This window comes from Poeciliopsis prolifica, unplaced genomic scaffold (genome assembly GCF_027474105.1).
Source record: "Poeciliopsis prolifica strain line A6 unplaced genomic scaffold, Auburn_PproV2 SCAFFOLD043, whole genome shotgun sequence".
NCBI lineage: Eukaryota > Metazoa > Chordata > Actinopteri > Cyprinodontiformes > Poeciliidae > Poeciliopsis > Poeciliopsis prolifica.
The window spans coordinates 2,623,237-2,649,588 of record NW_026562418.1 but is presented as its reverse complement, the minus strand read 5'-3'; the positions used below and the strand labels follow the sequence as shown (position 1 = coordinate 2,649,588).

General features: G+C 40.6%; 1 protein-coding gene across 2 annotated transcripts in view; it reads left to right on the top strand.

Annotated features, from left to right (window-relative positions):
* Positions 1-7,616: 7,616 nt before the first annotated feature.
* kcng2 (potassium voltage-gated channel, subfamily G, member 2) overlaps positions 7,617-26,352 on the top strand; it is a 33,835-nt gene continuing 15,099 nt past the window's right edge. Inside the window, exons 1-2 of one of the 2 annotated variants that reach the window (XM_055056042.1) lie at positions 7,617-8,317; positions 18,248-19,125. In XM_055056042.1, the coding sequence (XP_054912017.1) occupies positions 18,343-19,125 (783 nt within the window). In that variant the 5' untranslated portion in view covers positions 7,617-8,317; positions 18,248-18,342. Of the gene's footprint in view, positions 8,318-13,940; positions 14,030-18,247; positions 19,126-26,352 lie in introns of those variants that run through there. The other variant, XM_055056041.1, reaches the window with a different exon arrangement.

The window sequence follows — 26,352 nt, the reverse complement described above, 5'->3', positions numbered from 1 at the left end:
GCACACCCACTAGCAGGAAACAAACGCGACCGATTCAACACTCCCATTCTGTTGGCTGAGAGGTTGCCAGGAGACGGCGCTTTTTTTGTTTCAAACTTGAGCATAAGCGAGCAGCGAGGTTTCACATCACTGTCAAAGGTCACCGTAGCATGGATGTCATATGATGTCACAAGACACCTTGTGATGTCGCCACAGAACTTCACTTAAGTCCAGTCGATTTGTTCTTTTGCTTGTCAGAAAGCACAAGGTCGAGTGGAGACTGCTTCTACAGAAAACACTTTGGATCATTTTCAGCAGATTTTCAAACTATCTTTGAGAGAAATGGAGACTCAGACGAAGGAATTCTTCGAAGAGGATAAAATAAAATCCCTCCAACAACAACTAACATTGTCCCAAGAAAAGGAGGCACTTTTACAGCGAGAGATGGAAGAAAGCAAGGCCTTATACCAAGAAGTCCTTGAAAAGCTTCAAGTGGACGTGATTAATCTAACAGAACAAATGGAAACGTTGCAAGAAGAGTTGGAAATGGAAAGAACAGCAAACTCACAAAGAAATATGAGCAGCAACTTTTTTAAGATCCTGAAAGGTGACAACACGGCTCAGAATACAGACATGAAGAAGGAAATGGCTCTGCTGAGAAAGACGTCTGCAGAGAAGGAGGCAGCTGCAGGAAGAACTGAAGGAGGTGAAAGAGTCGTACAAGGAACTGGACAGCAATTACCAAACTTCTGTTAAAGTCCTGGAACATCAAATAGAGACACTGAAGAAGAAGTTCAGTGACAATGAAGAAGCTCACGCTGAAGTGTTGAAGATGAACAAGACACTTTATGCAGACTTAGAAGCTGAGAATGAGGCTCTTCGTCATCTGCTGTCTTCTCTACAAGACGCCACCAGAGAGAGAGAGACATGTCTCCAGAGAGAGCTGGACAAAGCCAAAGAGGAAAACATGGAAATGACCAAAAGATATGAGGCAGATGTTTTAACCCTCCAGAAACAAGTTTGTTCACTAGAGCAGCAGCTGAGAGACGACAAGGAATGTCATGTGGAGATGACAAAGATGAACAGAATGCTTTACGCAGAGCTACAAGCAGAGAATGAGGCTCTTTGTCAGAAAATGGCTTTGATTCAAGAAACTTGCAGAGAAACGGAGAAATGCATGCAAAAAGAGCTGGACCAAGTGAAAGACGCAAGTCTAGAAATGGTCCAGAAATATGAAAGAGACATTTTAGCCCTGAGAGAAGAAATTCAAGCAATGGAACAGGAACAGAAAGATGAACGATATCGCCATGCTGAGATTGAGATACGGAATGGAAAGAGGGCCAAATTTCTTCATGCTGAAAAGAACATGCTGCAGAAGGAACTGGACGAAGCGAACCGGAAAATCTTTTTAAATGAAGTAAAATATAAAGAAGAGCTGGATGAAAAGACAGCTGAAATTGAACGGCAGCTTGAAGACAATTACAAGCTGAAAGAAGAGCTGAAACAGAGGGATGAGGAGATTGCTGAAGCAAAGGCTCCTCTCCCAGGAAAGAAGCCGTTTCTTAAAAAGCTTCGGCACGCTGTGGGATTGAGGAAACCAGAAAGATGGAAAAGAAGGGAGGCTGCAGAAAATGAGTAGCACTTATTTATATTAGGGACCAAAATGATCAAGATTCTCACAATAATGGATGGAGGAAGATTGTAATACACTAGCAAGGACCAGATCACAATAGAAGTTTAAATTTCACCAGCACAGACCACACCACGAAGATATTAGTTTAAAGACTTAGAAAAGAAGGAAAGAAGCACAGCAGCACTGTTGCCTTGCAGCAAGAAGGTTCTGGGTTCAATTCCAGGCCTTTTCCTGCATGGAGTTTGCATGTTCTCTCTGTGCAGGTGTGGGTTCTCTCCGGGTGCTCCGGCTTCCTCCCAAAGTCCAAAAACACGAGTGTCAGGTTAATTGGTCTCTCTAAATTCTCCTTAGGCCTGTGTGTGTATCCATGATTGTTTGTGATGTCTGAAGGGGATGAAAGGATAAACCAGGGGTGTCAACATCTAGTCCTCGAGGGCCAATGTCCTGCAGCTTTTAGATGTTCCTCTGCTGCACCACACCTGAATAGAATAATTAGGTGATTAGCAAGGCTCTGGAGAAGTGATCTACACAAGGAGGAGGTAATTAAGCTATTTCAGTCCTGTGTTTTGTACCTGTGGCACATCAAAAAATTGCAGGACAGTGGCCCTCGAGGACTGGAGTTTGACACCCCTGATCTAAACCCTAGTAGTGTTCTGTTCTGTGCTTGTCATAGATTGTTGGCAACAATCTATGACAAGCACATGTCATAGAGTTCAGAAGAGTTGAACATGATGTCATATGTGTTTTTGACAACAGGACACCAGGCTGCCGTTGGATGACTGACTTTTGAGGTCTCATTTGATCTCATTTGATCAATTGCCAGGAACTGCAAGTTCTGGACAATTGCCAGAACTGCAAGTTCTGGACAATTGTCCAGAACTGCAAGTTCTGGACAATTGTCCAGAACTGTAAGTTCTGGCAATTGCCAGAACTACAAGTTCTGGACAATTGCAGCATTGCCAAACAGAGATTATGCTAACACCCTTAACAGACCATAAAGCAATTATACTAACTTTAAATTGATCACCGAGACAAAAAAAAAAGGTGATTATGATTTCATAGCTAACCTAACTCCCTTACTCCATTTTGAAGAACTTCCTCATGTTGAGTTTTTCAACATGATTTCAACATGAAACTCAACATGATTTTATGGTTGGACGCCGTATAATTGATAATATAACACTTGTCTTATTACTCAGCTTTGATATCAGAAAATAGTTTTATTCTCTTTCTTGACTTCCATGATGTTTTCATTCACTTGATCAGGGGTCTTCAACTCCAGGACACAAGACCTGATATCCTGCAACTCTTAGTTCCTGCTTCAACTCATTTTAATATAATCTGAAAACATCAACTGGATATGACTGAAGACTTCGTTTTTATCTTTGTTTTGCATATGAAAGTGAAGGGTTAAAATATGGGTGATTTTTTCCCGTGTAATTCTCGAGCACACATTTTCAGTTTGAAAAAAGGACTTGTCTTTCTCCTTAAAACTTGGAATGTTTGTACTCAAAACTTCTGCTCTCTTTCAAATATTGTCTGTGCTTTCTCAAACCTTTCTCCTCGCACTCAAAACTTTGTCTCCGCTTGCTAACCTCTCTGCTCGCTTGTGAAACATTTTGTGCTTGGAACAAAAAAGCGCAGTCGCCTGGCAACCTCTGAGCCGCATTTGGACAATGTTTAAAAGAGCAGAAATTTTGAGTACGAGCATTACAATTTTTATAAGAAGGACACAAAGTCCTGCTTTCAAACTCAAAATGTAAGCACAAGTTTTACAAGTTTTGAGAACCACCGTGTCAGTCCAGGACACTTCCCATGCGGGATGATGAAATCCTGTTTTCAGACTGAAAATGTGTGCTCTCGATTTATGGCAGAAAAATTCCCCCAGAAAATCATTCACGTTGACGACAGCACCCCTCCCCCCTCCAAAAACAAAAACAGAAAAACTGCACTAAAGTAAGAGTAGCATTTCTTCAAAGTGTTTCCATTGAAGCAGAAGTAACATCTGATAGGGGGTTTGATCACATGCGAAGAGCAGCTGCATGCTGAGCCCCAGTGGGCCGATGGGATGAAACACATCAGCTTGTGTGTGTCATTAATATTGAAACCCTGTGCAGGTCTTGCATCACATCTTGCAGAAGGTGAGCATTGCATTTTGTCAGCAGGGCATAATCCCAAGGCCAAACTGGTGTTATCTGATTCATAATTCACATTGCTGGAAGCTGCTTATGCTCACTGTGAAGAAATAAATCAATGTCTTCCGGATGACCGTGATTTACCGTTGAATAAATTCTTAATTGGAAAAAACAAAAACACCATCAGATGTCATCAGATACAGGTGAATCCAGAAGTTTACCTACATCAAGTAAAAAGATGCACACATTTTTCTGTCACTGTCTGCAGTTAAATCAGAGCAAACTTCTTGCGTTTTAGTTCAGCTGGAATATCTGAATGTGTTTCATTTACTAAAAGCCACAATAATAAAAAATAAAGAGTCTGTCATGGATGATTGGTTAATGTCTTCATAGTCAGACATTTAGATAGATTTCCTCAGTACTTTGTGGCATTACCGTTGAACTTTATGATTTGGACCAAACATTTTGGGAATCATTCCACACATTTCCAACAAGAGTTTGCTGGACTTCCGGTCAGTTCCTCTCGTAACCATGGTCATTATGGCCAAATAGTTCCGCTTTGGTTTCATCTCCAAAAATGAACTTCTTTGTCTGGGTGTGGGTTTGTTCTTCCGGAGTAATGGCTTCCTCCTCGCTGGGCGGCTTTTCAGCACCATGTCGGTCCAGGACGCTTCCCCTGGGGATGATGACTCCGTCCCACCAGCTTCAGCATTAATCCTCAGTGGGAGTACATTCTGGTGCAGCTTTGGCCGTTCAACAAAAGAAACAAATTCCCATCAATTCAGAGCAAGTATACATATTTTCTCCCTTTATCAGGAGTGAACAAGGCTTTGTGTTTTCTCTTCTCCTTTCATGTTGAGGATACGACTTAGGAAACATGTTGGGACCATAATTACAGGTTTAAGAGCTTGCCATACCTCCCATGGAGGGAGCAGGAAGAGATTAGAAATACATGATTTGGTATTATTAGGGCCCACTGCAGATTCAACTCATCCCGGCAATTATTTTTACTTTGCTGTCATTTGCTGCTTAAGTTGTGTAGGTGTAGGACCAAATCCACTGGTTCAATGACATAATCTGGCTAAATCTGCAGACGTGAATGTCCATCATATCTTAAATCCATTTTTAAATTATCATTCTGTTGAGTTGATTTTTTTTAATTATTACTACACTGTAAATTATTTTATCCTCAAGCTAGCTTCCAAGTAGCATGAGCTTAGAAAAGTGGCAAAACAACAGAGGATTAGAGAAAGGCTCTTGACCTCAAAGGTTAACACAGTTGCTTTAATGAGTTCATTTTAAAGTAAACCTTGTTATTTTTCCTAAGAGCAAAGGAAATCAGAAGGCTTTCCTGTCTGAACATAAACACACAGCAATTAAAAATGTGTTGAACATCAAGGACTTCACATCGATGCCAAGTTTAAGATATCAGACTAAGACAACTTGAGTGAATACAAGCGTTAAAAAAACAAGCTAAACAAAAAATGAGACATTCAGGTTGGATAAGGCCAAAATTGAATGTGTGATGGATACTACACATCACCCGTACACCACTGTGTTTACAGCACATGACATTTTTACTGCAAACCAGACAACTGCAGCATCATAATTCAAATGGAAACCTGTATCTAAGTAAATATGGGGGACAAAAATGCTAGATATTAGAGCTTTACCTTCCAGAGGAACCTTAAAAGTCCCAAAATCAGGTCAATATTCCAGAGAAAGAGTTGAAAAATCTTTCTAATCTGACTGAGATTGAGAGGAAATGTCAAAAAGGCAGAGATCATCAGCGTAAGTCTTGATACTGGAGTAGGAGCTGTACTTTCACAAATCTTTGACCAAATTAATAAAATCATCTTTGTGCCTTTTTCTCTCGCAGATTGTCTCTGCCAGAACGGAACTATGGCGTGGGAGATCGAGAACTGTTAGCTATAAAGCTTGCCTTGGAGGAGTGGTGGCACTGGTTGGAGGGTGCCGAACATCTCGTGCTGGTTTGATCAAACCACAAGAACCCCTCCTACCTCCAATCCGCCAAAAGATTAAACCCTCATCAGCCTCGTTGGTCTCTGTTTTTAACCTTTCCATTTAATATCACATCAGTTCTCCTGGTGGTCTGTATGTGGGTAAAGAAACTAGGACCCATAGTGACAATGTGTCTAATCAGTGTGTTAGCTGCACAGGAGCACCACAGGGTACTGTATTCGCACCATTTTATTTCATTCTGTATTCCTCTAACTTCCGACCCAATACAGACGTCTGCATCTACATAAATATTCTGCAGTCACTGGGCGAATCAGAGACTAACAGGCTGAGTGAGCACACAGAGATGGCGGACCACTTTGCGTCGTAGTGTAGGAAGATTAAGATTTTCTTGAACATAAACAAAACAGTCATCTCCATCGTTTTGTTTATGTTCAAGAAACAGATTAAGCTCTTGCTATTATGGGAAATGGGGCGATTGAAGAGTTTAAACTCCTTCCTGGATGAACTGCAGGTCTTTCAGTGTTTGAAGCAAGATGCGCCATATCTTCTCTAACTGACTTTAAAAAGCTAAACAACCTGATAAAGACGGCTGGAGACTCTCCTGGAACACCTGGAGATTCGTAAAGTAGCAAACATAATTTATAACTCTCAGCATCCTCATATAACAACAGTATCAGTTTTACAAATTGCTAAATAGCCCGTACACATCAGCATCTGCAACAACTCTGAACAAACTTTTATATGAGTTACAACAACATCAACAGTTCCTATGGGATAAATAAAGCCTTTTTGAATTGAATTAAGCAGCTGTGCCAACATGGAGGCCAGGCTGTAAAATCTGTGGAACTCCTCATGAATTTTAATAGTTTGTCAGCCCACTACAAGTTTTGACTGCATATAAAAATCGGAATGCTGCTTCTCAAAGCACGACTTAAAGATGTTGGATTTGCTGGGCAGTGAATTATTCAGCAGGGAAGGTACCGGGTGGAAGCAGTTGCATGATGTTGCATTTCATTGCATGTCGCAGAACACGGAATAGGTAAGAAGCTTTTTAAAGGCCAACATTACGTTTGTCACAAAATTATGTGACTATAAAATTGTTTGATTTCATCATTTCTGAGTATGTATTTCCACTTCACACCTTCAAAATCCAAGCTTGGCAGATGGTTATAGTTTAGTTGACTCTGACCTCATCAAACACCTCCGTGTGATGTGTGATGCAGGAACGGTTCAGACTTTGGCGAGGTTTGGGTTGATCTCTGGCGTCCTCTGGTCCGCTGCGGTCCGGTTTGGCTGGAGTGAACTCTGGTGTGTTTCTAATACCTGCGTGGACGCCAAGCGGACCAGAGAGCGCTGCAAAAGCAGGAAGCGGACTACAACCGAGGGCGTTCTGGGCGAATACAACCAAAACAAACACTTGTGTCTGGCACCAGCAGTCGAAATGACTCACGGCCTTTGTAGGATTTCGACAACAGCCGCTGAAAGCTGATGCTGTTACATTTGTTTTCATTTTGTGACGGAGGAAGTTGCACTCAGTGTCTCGTTAGGAGGTTTTTGTGTCTTTACCTTCAGTGTGGTTCTTAGTGGAACCCGTTGTTGTGTCAGCAGCACATCAGTGGTTTTTATCCCTGCGCTGCTAGCGGCCGATTAACAAGGCATGATGAATGCTTTTACTGCCATCATCACTGGTTTCACTTTAGCATCCTGCAGCATCTGGTTGTCGTCTCAGATGATAAGTTAAATTTGTGTAAATATTTTTGGCTTACCACTGCAAGGTGATGGGATTAGGACCACTGAAAAGAAAACAAATACTCAGAATTTGGACCTTTTTCTTTCAGAATTCTACATTTTTCTCTCGGAATTTCGACTTTTTTCTTTTTGTCCTGATTTTTAAGTTTAAGGCCAAAATTCTGAGGAGAAAAAAAAGTCAGACTTCTTTCTCTTTTCTATATCTCTCTCTCTCTTTCTCTCTCTCTCTCTCAGTGGTCCTAATCCTCGCCCCCGCATCCATCGACGCTCCTCTCGGTCAGAATCAAAAGTCGCATCTCGGCGCGCAGCAGCGGATGACGGACGGACCCTCCCTCCCTCTGACGCGCTCGAGCTGCTCAGAGATCAGCCCGTGTTTGTCAGAGCGCAGCGGAGCGCGCGCAGCTCCGGACGCACCTGAGCGGTCCGCGCGGAGCACTGTGACCACCACGACGGTCTCTCTCTCTCTCTCTCTCTCTCTCTCTCTCTCTCTCTCTCTCTCTCTCTCTCTCTCTCTCTCTCTCACTAACACGTTCACACACCCACTCCCGTGGAACATCTGCCACGTCGCCTCCGATGGACAGAGGGGTCGAACCCCCTCGCCCCCCGGCGGCTCGTCACTGAGGCGGACTCCCAGGGGCTCTGTCTTTTCCTCGCGCTCCTCTTGCTGAAAGCGGGACTTCCAAGAAGAACAGGAAGTCCGGGGAGCTCCCCGTAAAATCCCCGTCGCCACGATGTCCCGCGCCGTCTGCGTGGGAAACTTAAAGACACGCTGCGTGGCGACGGACGCGTTCGTGCTAGCAAGCCGGAGCGGATGGACTCCCGCCCCGCAGCGCACCTGGTGAGTCTGGCTGGCTTGGACCCAGCAGAACTGTCGACAGAGTTTGGAACCATGAGGTAGCCTATATTTGAACATACAGTTATTGCTCGAAGTGTGAAGAAAAGTTCCCAGAGGTGCCTCCTTCCTCTTTGTTGTGTCCGTCTGTCCATTTAGTGCTTTGGACAGACGGACAGAACATTACGGCAAAAAATTAGGACATTTTTTTGAAGTATGTATTCCACTGGAGCAGAAGCTCTGGTTAGACTAAAAAATAATAAACAGTTTGTTTTATTAATAAATAGAAATTACATTACAGAACAACAATAGCAGTTATTTGCTCGAGTTTTCTCGTTACTATTGTTGGAAACCGCGCGTGATTCACAAATATCCTGAAATATGCGCGTGCCATATATGGAAAAATAAAATGCTAAAGTTTTCTATTTTGCTCTGTTTTCAAACCTAAAATTGAGAAAGAAATATATTTTTTTTTTTTACAAAACAACAACAAATTCCCCATTTGAAAAATTGCAATCAAAAATTATATACAGACAGATATGAACATTAACAAGCTGATATTCTGAGCCAATGAAATCACTGTGAACAGAAGTCAAATACACAAAGTTGAAACATGGGCTTCTTGTCCATTCAGCAACTCGATGGAGAATATAACAAATGTTAAAAGCGTTAGAAATGCAAATCAATCAAAGAACCTAAAGTTTGATGAACAGATACTGTAAGTGAATTTGTAAGGAAACAGTAAAAAAAAAAGACATATAAACTATTACCTTCTGGACCAGTTGCTGGGCAGAGTGTGAATGTTGCACACTGCTGCCTGCTTGGCAACTTTGTTGCTCGATTAGTGAGTATCTGGAAGCCTTTAGCGGAAGGGACAAGGAACAAATCTGGTTCGTTTTCCTGCATTTTTGGAGCCACATAATGCGTCTCTGTAGTCTTGGTCTGTTTAGATTTTAAATGTTTAGCTTTACTACTGCATATTGTGAGTTCTGTAGGGCTCAAAAAAATCTAAAGGAGGCTTTAGAAATCCTAACTAAGTACCCAAGCGTGAACAAATGTACGCTTATATTCGGATACGGTTTTAAGCATAAAGTGCTTTCTAAAACTCCCCTCTATAACACGATCTGTCTCTCCTACATTACCGTTCAATTAAGTCCATCCTCCCCTCATGTCTGACACTAAACAGGCATTTTATTCGGTCCATTTCCTCCTCCTGCCTGGCTTCCTCTATGCTGTCTGATTGACACGTAGCGTTGGAGTCAGAGCGCAGGTTTCATTTTCAATTACTGATTGTCATAGAGCTCAGGGAACTTCAGAAGAGCCCTAATGATGCGAGGCGTTGAGAGAGACAGAGGGTGAAGTTAAGAACGTCTTTTCCTCGGGGGAGTGGGCTGACTGTGTGTGGAAGCTGTTCTCTAAAAAGTTCATGATGAGTTTATGGTGGAACTGCTAAAATCGGAAGTCGAGTGAGTTTATTTCTAAGTGTTGTATTTTTCCACAGTGTCACATCACAGAAAGAAGCTACAGCGTGAAGAAAAGGGGGGGGGGGACTGAAACGATTGATTGTGATGAGTCGATTAGTGAATTAATCAGCAATTAATTTAGTCGCATATTAATTAACTAGCGCACACAGTGATTAAGCTAGAATTGTGCAAATAATTTACACATTTTACATGATGAAAAACCTTCTTTTTATGTAAATATGTTACCCAAATCTCATCAAGTTCCTTATTTTAGTTCCACCTGGTTCAAATTATGTTAAAAGAAAAAAAAGAAGCTCCTATTATTCACCTTTTGCTATTCAGTTATTCAGCAAACCTTCCCTACCCCACACTGTTGCACAGTTAAGCAGAAAGTGCTGAGCGAATGTTTATTTTCTTATTTAAGAAAGGAATTGAATAATTCCAATTCTCTGAAAGAGAATTGGCTATAATCAATATTGGCAGAGCAGGGGGTTGCTAAAATCGTGAATCTGAAATTGATAAAAACAAAAACATTCTGATTTGGTGCCTTTCTGAAATGACCTGGGAAACGAAGGGAATGGAAAACACAAACAGGTCGGTGAGATGATCAGCAGCAGGACTGAGACAGACAGCCTTGGATGCAAACATGCCTGCAGAGAGAGAGTCAGACTCAGAGATCACAAGGGAGCTGGCATAAAGTGAAGGACATATATAGTGTCATAAAAAAAAGAAAGAAAAAAAAAGATGAAAGCAAATGGCTCAGTTCATGCAGAGTTGTTTCCCATGAGCCTTGGCCTGAAGGAAATGTTTAACGTTGTACATTTTGTCTCAGATTAGAAGAAGTCAATGCAGAAAGAGGGCTGGAAATGCATGCAACACAGAAATAATAGAGCAGACAGTGCAAAATGCCTCTAAAACTGTTCAAAACATGAAGTATCACCTTTATGCATGACTCAGCGGCATAATGCTGTTAATAAAAACCTGAGTGTGCATGTTATATGCAGAAACCTGCCTGTGCATTATTTTTTTTCCTAACCCAGTTCATTTGTGACAATATTTGGATAGTTTCATCCTTTATGTCAGCATAAACCGGAAAACGCTGAAATCAGATCTAGTGGATACAGTGCTGCTTGAAACTTTGCAAACCCGTTAAAGGGTTTCCAGTCATCTAATTTATGGAATCAGAATGATGGAAAAATAAATAATATTACTGTTCACACATGTAGTAGCAGACTCACTTCTTTCTCATCCCAATAGGAGTTTTCCTATGTCAATAAGAAAGAGAGGGAAGTTAACAGGGAAAGTCGATAGAAAGCAAAACAGCTGAAAACAGCAAGAGCGGAAAAGAGAGTCAAGGAGAGAATGCAGTAGAGGTAGAGTTAATGCATTAAGTGAATGGATAAAAGTGGTTAGCAACAAACAAAATACTTTAAAAAATACTTACAGTAAATCTATGTCAATGTTCTGAGTAGCTGAGTGAATGAGCAACTTCACAATTCCAGTTCAGATACACTGACTGATTTCTTCCATGGTGTGTTTTCTACCACGAAACCTCAATGGCATTGGAGACACAAAATATTATAGTGGATGTGGAAAAAACATTGTTCTTTTTAAAAATTTTGGTATAAGATTTGAGTTAATGTTACTTGCGGAGAGCTGTGTGTGAGAGAGAGAAAGGAATCACTTTTGCTTAAATGATAAAAAAATAGATTTTGGAGTTTATTGCTGGATTTCAGACACGTGACCCGGATGACACGCAAAATTCAGATGGAGGTCCAGAAGTGGATTTCTCTGGTTCAAAACAAAGCAAAATGGTTCACTAATGCCCTAAGTAGGCTGGAACAGACAAGGCACCTTGGAAAAAATATTAATATATCTAGGATATGAGCAATATTATCTCGGTAAAACAAACTTCTTATAATTTTACCCGGTGTCGAGGCGATCCACTTAACCATCAATTTGTTATTAGTGGAGCTGGCATTGCTGAAACAGTATCCTCAGTTTTTATTCCCTAGAAAATGTTGTAGTTTTTACTGAGAAATGACCAAAACTGCCACCGTCTGCAAACAAGAATGAACAAACTAATCCAGGATACAAAAATAACTATAAAATAACTGCATTCCAACTTGGAAAGACAAACACAGAGAGAAAGTAGTTATCAAAAAGTTTATTTGAATTTGATAAGTAAAACTATTTGGTGCTTGAATCCCATCAGACAGAAGGAGGCTTGTGATGAGGTGACAGACGCTGCAGGCGAATTTTGGTGTAAATTCAACAAGGCTTGAATTTACACCAAGCCTTGTTGTTTCCATTCTGAGCAATTTTTTTATAGCATTAAAAAAAACTGTACAAAAGTGAACTTTCCAATCAAGTTGCTTTGTTCAACATGGTTCTGCTATTGGCCAGCTCGGATGAAACGACTTGGCTTGAGGTTGAGAAAACACAGAGATCAGCTGTGGATACATAGTAAGGAAATCTTTCAATCTGGATACTTGAAATACTGGCAATGTTGCCACATGAGTTTAAAGTCTGGTAGATTGCAGTTCAACCAACATGTCCATACAATCGCTGGCAGCCTCCACTGTCTCCAGCCTCGCAATTAAGAATCCATCCTGAGACACTCGCTTGCTGGATTGAAAATGTTCCTAACAGTGTCTTACCGTTACAGTTGTTCAGACTGATGTTGCCTCGTATCCTGGTTGATACCAGGCACGGCTTTCTTCCTTCTTTTCTCAACTTTGTACTCCTTTTTGATGGCAGCAGATGACAGCTCCTCTCTCCCTCTGTCGGCTTTTTTCTGCTTTCATTGGAGGAAGCAGAAGAAAAAGCAGGTAAACAACACGGGAGAGTCATTGTGCTTGCTGCAGCAACAGGAGGAGAAAACATTGGCAAATAGCCAGAGGCACACAGTGGGCTGGATTGTTCAGCAGGCACGGTTCTGCTGTCACACACTTTATTTTTGGTGTAAGATAGAAGTTTAACGACTCAAGTCCAAGTGAGGTCTCGTGTCGGAGTTAGAGTAAAGTTGATTAATCTCGATTCCAAGTCATGTGACTCGAATCCACATTTCTCTGGTTTTGTTTGCCTAGAAAGTCTGGTTTGTTTGGGGAGGTGTGAATACGTAATCAAACTTTGATGCAGAGCAAAAAAGTGAACTCTGCTTCACTTAAAAACATAGCTCTTGGTTCTGTTGAAGTGAACTCTGGTGTGGTGTGAATGCATTTGTGGATGCTCTGCGAACTGTAGCGCAGGGGATTCTGGGTAAATACAACCCAAAAAAAACGTGAGAGTCTAGTGCTAGTAGTAGAAATGGCTTGTGGTCTTTTTCCAAAGACAAAGGAGAAATCAAATAACTGCTCATATCTGACGCTACACCCATTTTTGCTTACATTCCGTTGCATTCATGTCTTCTTCAGAGGTTTTTGTCTCATTTCCTTCAGTGGTTCTTGGTGTAGCGCCCCCACAGGCGAGGAGGTAAACAACTTTGTCAAAGGTTTCGTTTTGTTTGACACAGAACAGTGTGAAAGCGAGCGGCATCAGCTGAAAATATAATGGATGTTGCAATTTTGTTCCCCAATCAAGCTGAGTGTACTGGACAATCAGGTGTGAAGACACCGTAAGAGAAGAGAAATTGTTCGTCCTGTGAAACTTTCCTGGCCTTACAGCTCCTCTGTGGAAGTAGCAACATGTATTACTGAAATTCCTCACCTTCTCCAGGCTCTTTGTTCCTGCAGAAAGCCGTCCCGCTCGGACACGTGGCTGGACGCGCCCCAAGTCTGCGTTCTGTTCAGCGGCTCCACTCTGCATAAAGGTGTTGCCGCATTGTTGGGCTTTCAGAGTACATTAATAACGAGCTTTGGATTAAAGACCGTCAACCCATTCAGCACATTTATAATTCATACGAAAGAAGCCAGCTGTGCTGCTTTTCCATTTCCAGCTAAGAACATCGGACGTCGAATCAATAATCGAGCTACTTTCTGAACATAACCATCAGCCTCTGTGACTCATTATTATGAAACGGCGAGCCTCTGTCGTTTCCCAATGCTGAAAAGCCGTAGGCATCATTATTCTGTGAAACATACTCTTTTAATTCATACCATGACATTTTCAATCTTTCTAGATTACAAGACACATTTCTATTTCTCTATTGTCTCATTTCCAGCTGTGGTTTTTGAGACAAAGGACTTAAATGCCCTAATATATCTGGAGTGGAGTATGAATAAAAAGGAACGGCCTGAAGAGACCAGTCAGAAAGGTAATGGTTCAGTGTCATTTAAGCTCTCGTTATATGAGTCCTTCAGGCCTCTTGCAGAGATGAAGATGGAGTGGATGTGGGAGGGCATCAGTGGTTTGCAGATTGCTGATTTATGCAAAGAGTCATGCAAATTTGGTTTGCATGAGCAACTGGTGGCAAAAGAACAACGCCGCATTTAGTGTCCCCTGAGTTGCAGGTATTGGGTCATGTATGATAAAGTAGAGAAAACAAAAACAGGGAAACTTTGGGTTTTATAATCTATCTGACTCTGTCTTCACATTGTTCCACATAAACCAAAAAGAGTCAAATGAGTAGCTATGTAACTTATAGGCAAATTGTGGAAATTTCTATAATTAGAAACAGTTTGCATGTTAAAAAGACACATCCTGAGATTTTCTGACACAAAAAAAGTACAGTAAATTTAAAACTTTGACTAGGTAACTACGTGTTATTGGAATAAATTATATACAATACTTAAACACCAACTGTAAAGTTTTACAAAAGGCAAACATAAAAAGTACAATTTTGCACTTCAGTTGTTTCGTCCTAATTAAAGCATCCAAAATTCGTTGACCATTTTTTCACGATTTGTCATTTTGTTGTCTTTGTTGTTGGATTGTAAACCAGTAAGGACAGGAATCACTTACAGAGTTCCAGTGAATAATAAAAAGCTGTATGAGCAAAAACACAAAATCTTACCCTATAGTTTTGGCCTAGTTTCTGGTGCTAATATCTTAGTACACATAAAATAAGACAAGACATTTCAAAATGTCTGGTTGTTGGTACCATCAAGTGACTGGTGTTTATCCGGTTGATGAAATGGTGAAAAAAAATACAAGAGAATTATACATGGAACTGGTTCATTTTTGGGGGTGAAAAAGCTGTCATAATTGCCACATAAATAAAAAAAATGTTTAAAATGTTTCTAAACATACCAAAAAAATGGAAAATAAATAAATAGAAACTTATGAAAATAATGTTTAGTATATCATGGGAAATATCTTATTTTAAGATAAATCAGTCCCACATGGCATTTTTTAAGACCACAGCAACACATATTTATGAAAAATCATTCAAAAGATTTAATTTTAATTATGATTTTTGTTTGCACAACATTTCAAATATTTTAATAATTGCAGTGGAGATTTTTAAAACATTTAATTTAATCCTTATACTGCGACAGACTGGCGACCTGTCCAGGGTGACCCCGCCTCTCGCCCGGAACGCAGCTGGAGATAGGCACCAGCACCTCCCGACTCCGTTAGGGAGAAGGGTGCTCAGAAAATGGATGGATGGATGAAATCCTTATATGTCAATGACCCTTTTCCCATGTCATAAGTGACATATCAATAATCTAGCAATAGAAGTAGTACTTTTCTAATCCACATTAAGGAATTATTTACTCAAAAGAAAAAACTTGTTGAAAACATGTATGCTCTTTTGTTGTTTCTCCTCTTTGCTTATCAAATTGGTTATTTTGTAGATCAATACCTGTCTGCATTGTTTGTTTTGAATGCACCAAGTGGTGAGTGAAAAAAGGCGAGTAAATACAGATTAAAAAAAAAATCATTGCTCATTTTTCACAACAAAAACTCTCGTTTCCAGAAACAGGTTTTGTGTTTGATTGAAAAGAAAAGATCAAAATCTGTTTCATTTTGGATCTAACCGTAACTAAAACATAATCTTTCTATAAACACTGAAATCAGCGATCGATGCCAGCAGTGAGATTCAGCAACAGCATTTGAGGAAGAGAAAGTTAGGGACTATTTCTCCATTAAAACCTTGCTGAGGCAGACGATCATACATTGAAAAAAAATCCACCTTTCTTTACAAATGTTTTGGAAGATCACAGATAATATTTCCACTCAGAAAGACAAAGAACTCATTTGGTGCGTCCATGAAAAAAATACTCCTGCCACTCTCCTTGAATATATACTGAGGGAAATCAGTTCTAAAGAGCTAGTTAGTGATTTTGTGCAGTTTATTCTTCTATATCTTACTTTTTTTTCCCCCAGTTCCTTTTGTGCCTAAAACTCTTTTTATGACTTGAAACAAAATTCTCATCCATTTTTTCCACAGGGATCAGATAAAGATATGGTTCCCAGAGCTATGTATCATTATAAACTTACATTGTTTATACCTTGTGAAATGCCTACATCATTTCATAAAAAACTGCATCTGCACAAGTTATTGTTGATCACAGAAAAAAGTCGGCATCAAATTATAGATAGTGCTTCAGTGTAATTCTAAAAAATGCATAAGCCCCCGCTGCACAAGATTAAACATTGAGCATCCAGTGTGCAAGCGTTATTTGTTAAACGCGGCAGCGGAGGCTCTTTTGTTTTCACATTCGCCTCGGTGTGCAGCGGCGAGGTCGAAGCGATGAAGTGCATCTCCCGCGGTATGTTCAACAGAACAGGCCGTCGATGCGGTAAAATGGAAAAGCAACAAATTTAATTAAAGCTGAGTGAGTTCAAAGCGCAGCATGGCGTCCGCATGCTGCGCTTTCAGGCGCTGTTGCAATTACAGTGCAGGAAACATGCTTTTTGGACGTTAAAAGAAAAGTCATCATGCTTCAGCGTCTTCTTAAAACAAAACTTTGCTCTTTTTTTTTTTGTCGAGTAAGAAACGTAGTCCAATTACTCACTTTCCTGTCACAGCATGAGGGATGGGAGGGAGTTAGACATTCAGAGTCTGAAATATACATGTCAGCTGATGAGTCAGACTACTATGTCTTACATAAGTTAAGATCAAATGGCTTTTCAAAATAGCACATAACTTAAAGGCATCTGCTCATCTTTCTGAGGTTGGTCTAACTTAAAAAAAAAACCTTTTAAGGTCTCACATCAAGAAACACAATAAGAGGCAATTTGTTATTGTTGAATGAACACAAATCAGGCAAAAAAAAAAAAAAAGTAAAAAAGTACAGCCCATAAATCTTATGGAATGACTGCAACAATAAAAGCACAAGTCATCACTCTACCATCTCATGATTGTGTTTGGCGGTTAGTGATGAATGTTTGCGTTGACATTATGGGTTTTAATTTGCTGTGGATTGTGGGTAAACATGTCTGCTTCAAGCTCATGGGTCCAATTTTCATTGATGAATGCTGAGTTGACATGCATGATTTTATTTACAGTAACTCGTGACCTCGGCTCTCATGTCTGCTCACTTCCCTCCTCTGAAGAAGAAGAACCATGGATCTTTTCAACATCATTAATATTATTATTATTGAAAGTTGTGTAGAATTTGCTTGGGTTTCCATTCCTGTGAAAGCTGGCTGTGTTTTTTCCCTTTTCACCATAAAAGGATGAACGTCAAACAAATCGGAAAAGAGCTGATAATCATTTCCATATTGATAGACATAAACAAACAACAGTGTGTGTTTGTTTATGTACATCTGAAGACAGATTTGAATAATTTGAGAACCTGATACAAAGAACAAATCATTTTTATTACTTCCTCATATATAAACTCAATTTGAAAGAAGGCTGTATTTTGTTCGTACCAATGGTGTATTTTAAAACTTTACATATTAGAATGGTGACGTTCCAATCCATTGTTAGTTAACATTTTAACTTTTATGTCTATAAATCTTTCAGTCTGGTTGTAAAGCTCTTTGTCACACAAAAAAAGCAAAGAAGTTGAATGATATGGCTTTAGCTACATATTCTTCATGATTTTTGACCTTTTTATAATGTAGACCACAATATTCTGATTGCCCATCTGAGGCAATGTGAATATTCTAAGCTCATCAACAGGGAATTTCAGATCTTAATGGTTTTAGGGAAGCTTTAACCTCTCCTGGTCTTAGCACGACGCGCAGGTGGAGCATGTGAGACATCACAATCGGACATCGAGGAAGCGATGTCCGATGTTGACATTGTTTTGTGACATCAGTTCCCCAAACTACAAACACACACAAACCCGTAAAAGCGCTCACTGGGTCAGTGTGCCCCGGTTGGATAAGACAGTGAGAGGGTTATCGTTTCGTTGCTCTCCTTATTTCTGTATCATTTTTTGCCTTTATCTCTGGTGGAGTTCCCCAGGGTTCCATTCTTGGACTGGTGATGCTTTTTATTTAAATGTTTGGTCTTTAGATTTTGGGTTTAAAGATTAGCAATAACAAACATTTTAAGGAATTTTTATTGAAATTTCTTTAAATGAGTTTGTTTAAAGAAAAATATTTACTTTGTTTTGTTATTATTATTCCACAGATGCGATCTTTGATGCTGAATGGGTGACGAGCCTCCAGTCGCTTCATACACTCGACGCATTGTGCAGGACAGGTTCCCCCAGCCGGGTCGCAGTGATGTACCAGGAGGTGGCCTTCTTGGCAGGCAACACTGACCACCAGTTCACCCCTTTCCGCTTTAACCGCGTGGAAAATCCACAGGAAGTCACATCCAAGAAGGGCTTGTTCTACAAGAGAGCCCAGGTTCTGCTCCAGCCTCAGCCGAACCAGCAGGACGGAGACGAAGCGGGCCTGGCCGACAGGGCGGCCATTATCAACGTCGGGGGGATCAAGTATCTCATCCCCTGGTCCACTCTGGACGAGTTCCCGCTGACCCGACTTGGCAAGCTGCGCAGCTGCAGCAACGAGGCCGAGATCATGGATGTGTGCGACGACTACGACGTCAGCCGCAACGAGTACTTTTTCGACCGCAACCCGTCTGCCTTCCGCATCATAGTGACCTTCCTGGCAGCGGGGAAGCTGAGGCTGCTGAGGGAGATGTGCGCCCTTTCCTTCCAGGAGGAGCTGCTCTACTGGGGCCTGGAGGATAACAACCTGGAGTGGTGCTGCCTCCGCAAGCTGCGCCTCAGGCAGGAGGAGTTCAAGGAGCTGCAAAGGCTGGAGGAGGAGGAAGTCGAGCTCACCTCCCCACAGTCCTGCGAGGAGAGCCAGCAGCCTCCGGGCGGGCCAGAGGAGACCCTCTCGGGGGGCTGCATGCGGAGGCTCAGGGACATGGTGGAGAACCCGCACTCCGGCCTGCCCGGCAAGATCTTTGCTTGCCTGTCTGTGCTGTTTGTAGCCATCACCGCGGTGACGCTGTGCGTCAGCACCATGCCGGACCTCAGAGAGGAGGAGGAGAGGGTGAGTTCACTTCCACACCAAGCTTTTCCACAGATTCTGGTTCTAAATTAATTAACCCTAACCCTAACCCTCACAACAAGAAAAGAACTGGTTCCCTATAGACTTATTCAGACTTAGATTGATGATGTTAAACACAGAGCAAGTCCTGGAAGAATTATGTTAGAGGCTGCAAACGATTAGAGACTAGGGCAGAGGTTCAGCCGTAAACCCAGAGAACCACAATTTAAGTGGTGACCCAGCCAAAGTTCAGAACTGAATCCAACTGAGAACCTGTTGCAAATGCATGTTCAGAGATGCTACCTGTCTCTGATAGGATAGGGGGCAATGTCTTTGAGTACATTCACACTAACCCTGTTTAGTCTGCTTTCATCAAACTCTTGTTGATTTGCCCTGAATGTCTCGTTCGTTTGAGGGAGCGTGAACATGCAATTTAACTCTGATGTGGAACAAAAAAAGTGAACTCTGGTCCACCTACAAACATATGTCTCAGGTTGGTTAAAGTGAATTCAATCAAACATGCAGTTTGATTGAATATGTGAACGCAAAGTTGGTATGCAGGAAAAACGGACTATAGCGTAGGGCATTTTAGATAAATCCGGCCTAACCAACGGCTTGTCTAATTCAAGCAGGAGAAATGGCTTGTTATGTTTTACCAAAGACAAAAGAGGAAATTCTACAACCATTAAAATCTGATTCTACTCCATTTTTGCGAACGTTCTTCTGAAGAAACGTCTGAAGCGTCTTCTTCAGATGTTTCTATGTTAATTCCTTCAGTGGTTTGTGGTACCACCACTGGTGAGGAGGGGAACAGGTTTTTTAAAGCGTTTGCTTCGTTTGATACAGTTCAGTGTGAATCGCAGCACCTGAGAGCTAGAAAAGATTTGCTTCTGGAATTGCCATGAAAGTTGACTCAGATGCAAACAACTAATAATCATACTTTTCATATTTTCAGAATATTTTGAAAACCATTTCTTTTCATTTCACTTCACCAACATTCTCTGTTTTGTGTCAGCCTATCACATCAAATTCAAATACTTTTAAGACTGTGGCTGTGGTGTAACAAAATAAGCAAAACTTCAAAGTATAATTACTTTTAAGAGGCGCTCGATGTCACTGAAGTTTTCCTCAGAAGATTTAAGCTTCTTTCACGCTTCCCATGCATAGACCTATTTAAAATAACCTTCTTCTTCCCCGAGCCCTTGGCATTCCAACACAACCTGAGATTTCTCAAATAGAAATTAGATTAGAGCGCATTGATTTTCTAATTTCAGTGAAGTATGAAAGCAGGCAGTAATCCCATTTTGTGGATACTCATTATTTTTGTGCATAAAATCAGTATTGTGTCTTATAAATGGCCTCGCTTGTGTATTTGAAGAGTTAAATACAAAACAGACTTTCAGAGGGAACACCATGATGGTCTTTAAACAGCTCACAGAGGGGACAGGGAATCCGTTCTGAGGCCTCCTTCTATTTTTTTTTTTTTCTCATCGCCTTTGGGCTGTGTGTGCAGTAGAGCAGCTACAGCAGGCATTCAGAATATGTTGATGCAGCGGCCCACATACAGAGACTTTCCGGGCTTTATTGTAAATCGCTGTGAAATAAACCAAGGTGACGGCTCAGAAACAACAGGCCTACTCACCCTTCACTTGAGTGCCAGATTATTGTGCAACACTTCCTCCTGTTTCTGCAGTGTGTCTTCTGCAGCAACACAAATTCCAACTTTTTTTTGTTTTCGCTTTTTCCTCCATATTGAGGACAGCAAACACCAGCTATGTTTTCCCTGCAGCTTTAAACGGCAGGTGGAATTGGTTTTGTATGCTGTACATTTTACTTGACCTGCTTTCACAAATGAAAATAATAGAAGCTGGGATAAATTACAGAGTAAGCTCATTATAATTATGTAACTGTGTGATTATCAAAATTAGAACCAAGTAAAAGCTTGTTTATGCAAATCCTCCCAAAAGCAGAAGACCACTAAAAATGAAGCTATGAGTAAATACTTCTTAATTAATTGCTTTGGGACTTCCACAGTAATGCCCCCATTAAGCTATTACTTCATGTCAATCATGTAAAAAAGTGCCTTGGATGAACAATAAGCCACCATTGTTATGTTGTGAACTTTGACCTTTATCATAAATAATTGAATCTCCAGAGATGCAAGAGGTCCCAAATTCATCTGTCAATATGTTGCCCATATTTGCCCGTTGCTGTGCCAATTCAGTGCTTCTAAATTCAGTCCATCCATCTTCAGTGGAAATAATTTATGTTCATAGTTCAAAACATTCAAAGCGAAGTTATGAGCTCCAACAAGCAGTAGTTCACATTACTTAATCAACTTATGGTCATGATGTCACTCATCAATTCGCATGTCAAGGATGTCATTGTCATTTAATTCTGCTCTTTTCCCTTTGCTCACATAAACAGTATGTTGTACTGCCAAAAAAAAGCTGCTTTCATTGCAGGCACATGGAGACATAGAGTTTGCTCCTAGACTAAAATCAGTTTATGAAGGTTATGTTTGTAATCAAGATCACTTTGACAGCACAATGAGGTTAATATTCCCCTTAAAAACCCTTGAAGGGATTATTAAGACACCAGCAGGGTTTCCCTCAGCGCATTATTAGCCTGGCGGGCTGCCAGGCATGAAGAGTTTGAAGTCTGGTGTTTTTCATTATTGTTGTTTATTGCCGAAAATCCATCTGTCTGTCTCTACTTGTCTACAAGCTAACGCCTTCATCAAATAAAGTAATGAGCCACGTATAAAGATAAAGCTAGCTAGCATAGATGTCAGCATGTCGTAAAAGCAACCTTCTGTGTATGTATACATGGTGTTCTGATGTGAGCACATATACCCATCTGAACAAAGAATAATATATGGGGTGTTCATTTTCATCTCACACACGCTCACTCGGTGTCTGTTCAGGCAAGCTTTTGGTTCTGTGTCTTTGCCAGACTCAGTGAGCCGCACCACCAACCAATCACTTTTTCGTCCAATCAGACAACTCGACAACCAATCATAACTAGCAAATCAAAATAACCCAAAATATAGAAACATGTAGTACTTGCAAATTAGCTTTTTTTTTGAGCAACACAAAATAACAATTCAATAACAGGTTTATTTATTAAGAGCTTAAAGCATTCCTCTTCAGATATGAAGTTTACCTTGATGAAAAATGATACACATTGTTGGAGTACTGAAGTTATAAACCTAGCTTTTACAAGTCAAAAATGTCTGGATTTTTTCATGATCAACACCCACCAATTTACCACAGCTATTTACCAATTATAGCTCAAAGTGCTATTGAGAGAAGGCAGGGCTGCTGCTGGTTCTGGTTTGTCCTCTACTTCTGGACCTCTGTTGTTCTGTCTTTCTAACTTTTTCTAGCTGGAAGACTCTGGCTCTAACTGGCAATTTGTTTTTGTACGCCTGTTCTGAACCACAATCTGAATTTTCTAATGAACGATTCAACTATAGTGTATTGTAATGTATTTGTATAGTACACAAAACAATCACAGCCCATCTCTTCATTTCTGATTTATTTTACGACAAAGGTTTTAACAATTCAAATTGCAGAAAGGTCCACTGCCTGTAGAGAGAGAGCTCCAGCTCTTCTGCTGTGTGGTTCCTCTGTGACGTTTAAAAGGTAATTAGGACATTTTTTAAATCAATCCTCAGCTGATAATAATCAAAGGTTAGATTCTGCCGGGCTCAGGGTTTGTGATGCTCACATCTATCAGACTCTGTTCTTTAATCAAAGCAGAGCCACATCCACTTATTGCCGAGTTTGGCTTTCATCTCGCAGAAAGAGAAGCATTGCAACCTCGGGTTTTTGTTCCAACTAACTACTCGAGTTGCGATTGCCCATGACAAGAACAGCAAAAAGGCACATTAAAGCTTGGAATGTCTTATTCCTAAAACTTTTTATGTTCTGCCTCGGCCTAGGAGGCTTCAGAAAGCCTTGGAGATCTGGCTGCAGGATGTGCATGTATCACACCCATTCATCTTTTGATTGGGATCAGTGGACTGGGGTGTAATCACAGCAGAGCCCTGCAGTTCCTCCCTCTGTCAAAGTTATGGTTTTCATCAGCGAGCTTGAAAAGTGTTAGCTTCAAAAAAAAGAGAAATCAATGAAGGGGGAGGAAACAAAAATACAGACAGTGATGAAGATGTTTTCTGTTTTACTTACAACAAAACATTACCTCTCCCAGTGTGGCAGCAACGACCCATCCAAAGATGGCAATATTTAATTTGGAAAATCCATATTTCAAATGCAAAGACGGTTAGACTTACTTCACTGAAGTGCCAATTAGCCGCCCAAGAGCTCCAGATCTTCCTCTGTGTGAATTATGGCAGCGGGTCATTAGGACTGAAAACCAGAGGTGGAAATCAAACCAAAAGGGAAAGTGTTAGCAGAATAATGAGGTGGCCTTCTCTTTACGTATTTGTAGCTGTTAAAGACCCTAGAAAATACTGAAACCACAAACCCTTCAAGTCATTAATCGGCTTATGCCACGTCTGTTTTAACATCCTTAAGGCTTTCTGTTACATTCCTCCTAGAAAAGGCTGTGTTGTTGTACAGTGTTTTAAGATTTTTGATGAATTTTTAATATTACTTTCTGAGATTAAAAACCAAATTAGCAACTGCTTTTTTTAGCAAATAAAGAACAATAGCTACATAAACACAAAAAAAGTCATACAGTGATAGTCCGCTTACACTCACCAACATCTAGTCCTTCTTGTTCTTTGTCCTTCTGCTGCAATTAAAGTATTCACAGTATTCACCTGCCAGCTGCTTCCTGTTTATGTTTGCTGTGTTTTTATGTAGAGCTGTTTCATTCTGCTCTTCACTTTGCAGGGCTGTAACTCCAACAACATAAACTTGTCAATTAAATTAACTTTCTTTCATTGTCACCAAAAAATATGCAGGTTATAGTTAGAACACTGTTGCACTTCAGAGCAGTGGCAAATTATATCATCACTATGGAAAAGTGGCTGGGAAATAGTCAAGCAGACTCGGTTCGATTGGGGATCAAAATTCTAACATGTTACATTTTTATCCGCTGCTTTTACATTGCTCTGTGTGAAACGAAGCAAACCCTTTGAATAACCTGGTTGTACCCTTTGTCTGAGGTGGATCAAGAGCTGGTAAAGGAAACATCACAAAGACACCAAGCTTCTCTTTTGTCTTTGTTAAAAGACAACGAGGCATTTTTCCCGCTAGCGCTAGACACAAGTGTTTGTTTTGGTCGTATTTACCCAGAATGCCCTATGCTGTAATTCACTTCCTGCTTTAGGAGCGGTCTCTAGTCCTATCGACGTTTGCATTTGGATTTAAACTGCATCAGAGTTCACGTCAGTCAAACCCAATTTTACGTTTTTAAATGGACCAGAGTTTGCTGTTTCGGTTCGAATCAGAGTTTGATTTTGCATTCACACCTCCCCAAACGAATCGGACTGTTTGGACAAATGAACTAGATTAAAGCGGCTGTTTTGAATGCTCCCGTAATTAGTATAGTCACTTAATGAAACTCAATATGTCTGTATCGAAAAAACAATCGTACTTAACAATAATAATGGCAGCAGAAGAGGAGTTGAGAGGAAGCATGTATTAAGTGCATAAGAACAAACTTATTTCCATGTGATTGTTCTCACACTCTGCCAAATATTTCAAGCGTGGCCAAATATTTCAAGCGTGGCCCATAGTGATGTGAGCAGTCAGCCTCCTGCCACTGCTTCCAGCTTCTGTTTTGTTCTCTTCTGCCCCTCTGCCACCCCGTCCTCCCCCTGGACTCCCAGGTCAGAGACCCTCTCCTCAGTTCCTGACATGTGGAAGACATGCTCATGGTTAGAGATAAACTTCATGACTTCATGAAATGTTGGGAAAAATGGCTATGTAGCCTTGGTGCCTAACTCAAACTTCTACTGTCTTGCCTTTAAAAATATGGATGAATTATCTATACCAGAGTTGTAGAACAAATTAAAACTGGATTAATGGTTGAATTGCCCTGTCAACATCATAACACACTCAGCACAGGTCTGGTAATTACACTTTCATTTAGATTTAGGGTTATTGAACCAGGCAAACATTGAAAACATTCAGATCCCCCTGCTGCTTTATGGCAGTGATAAGTAATGACAGTAATTTGAACTGAGCTGATATCCAATGATCTTTGTTGGGCCACACACATCTGATGGTGACCACAATATTAAATAAATGACCTATAACCCAGAAATGAAGACATCAAACAGACCTTTGTTGTTTGTTAAAGTTTCAAACTGACTCGTGTGTCTGTCATTATTCAGAGTGTTTGTTCCCGCTTCATTTTTATTCACAGCAACAATCAGGGAAGTATTCACTCACTAAGTTTTTTTCAACAAGTTCTAATAACTGGGCCCATTGTCTTTTGCTAACCATCATTTCTCTTTCATCAGCTAATTTAATCTGTGACACAGACTCCTTGCAGCTTCAAAAGTCACACATTTACTTCTTCTGCTACCAAAATGTGTTTAGGTCAACACTTTTTTGTTAGATGTGGAATCTGTGAGCATGAACACAATCACCTCACTGAGAGACTTTTGCTGCAGTGCATTTCCCAGCTCATCTCTGCTGTATCTCCTATTCATCAATAAAAAAAATTATCTTTTAGATTTGATGGTTAGTCGTGTTTAAAGTGAGGGAATAGGAATCAACATCAGGTCCCCATAAAGCTGGTAAAGTATGTGTTTTTGTAACAGCACACACGCACGCTCGCACACACTTGAAAAGAAAAGAGGTCCTCATGACGTGTGTAAACGGATTGACGTTCCTAAGACTGTGTGAAAACTAGAAGACACACACACAGTCATTAAGCTCTGCTTAATAGAAAATTGTTGCAGCTATTTTTGCACAAAATGATCCAAATTCATCCCTGCTAAATACAACATAATCTTTCTTTCACCTACAAATTGAGCACAATTTTGGAAATTAATTAGAGACTGTAGATGACTGTGATTGAATTATGACATCAGTAGCCGATGGATTGTGTTTGAACCATCACACAAAAAAGATTTTTCTTTCAGTTTTTCTTCTCAGACATTCAGAACCACTGACTCTATTCTCACAAAGCACCGTTAAAAACACCTGTTTCTCCAGTCAGAGTCCTGGCCGTGAATCTTACCTTTCAGTGACTCCGCTCATGCCCCTCAGCCCTCATGCACTCATTGTGATGTAAATCTGTGGCACCTTA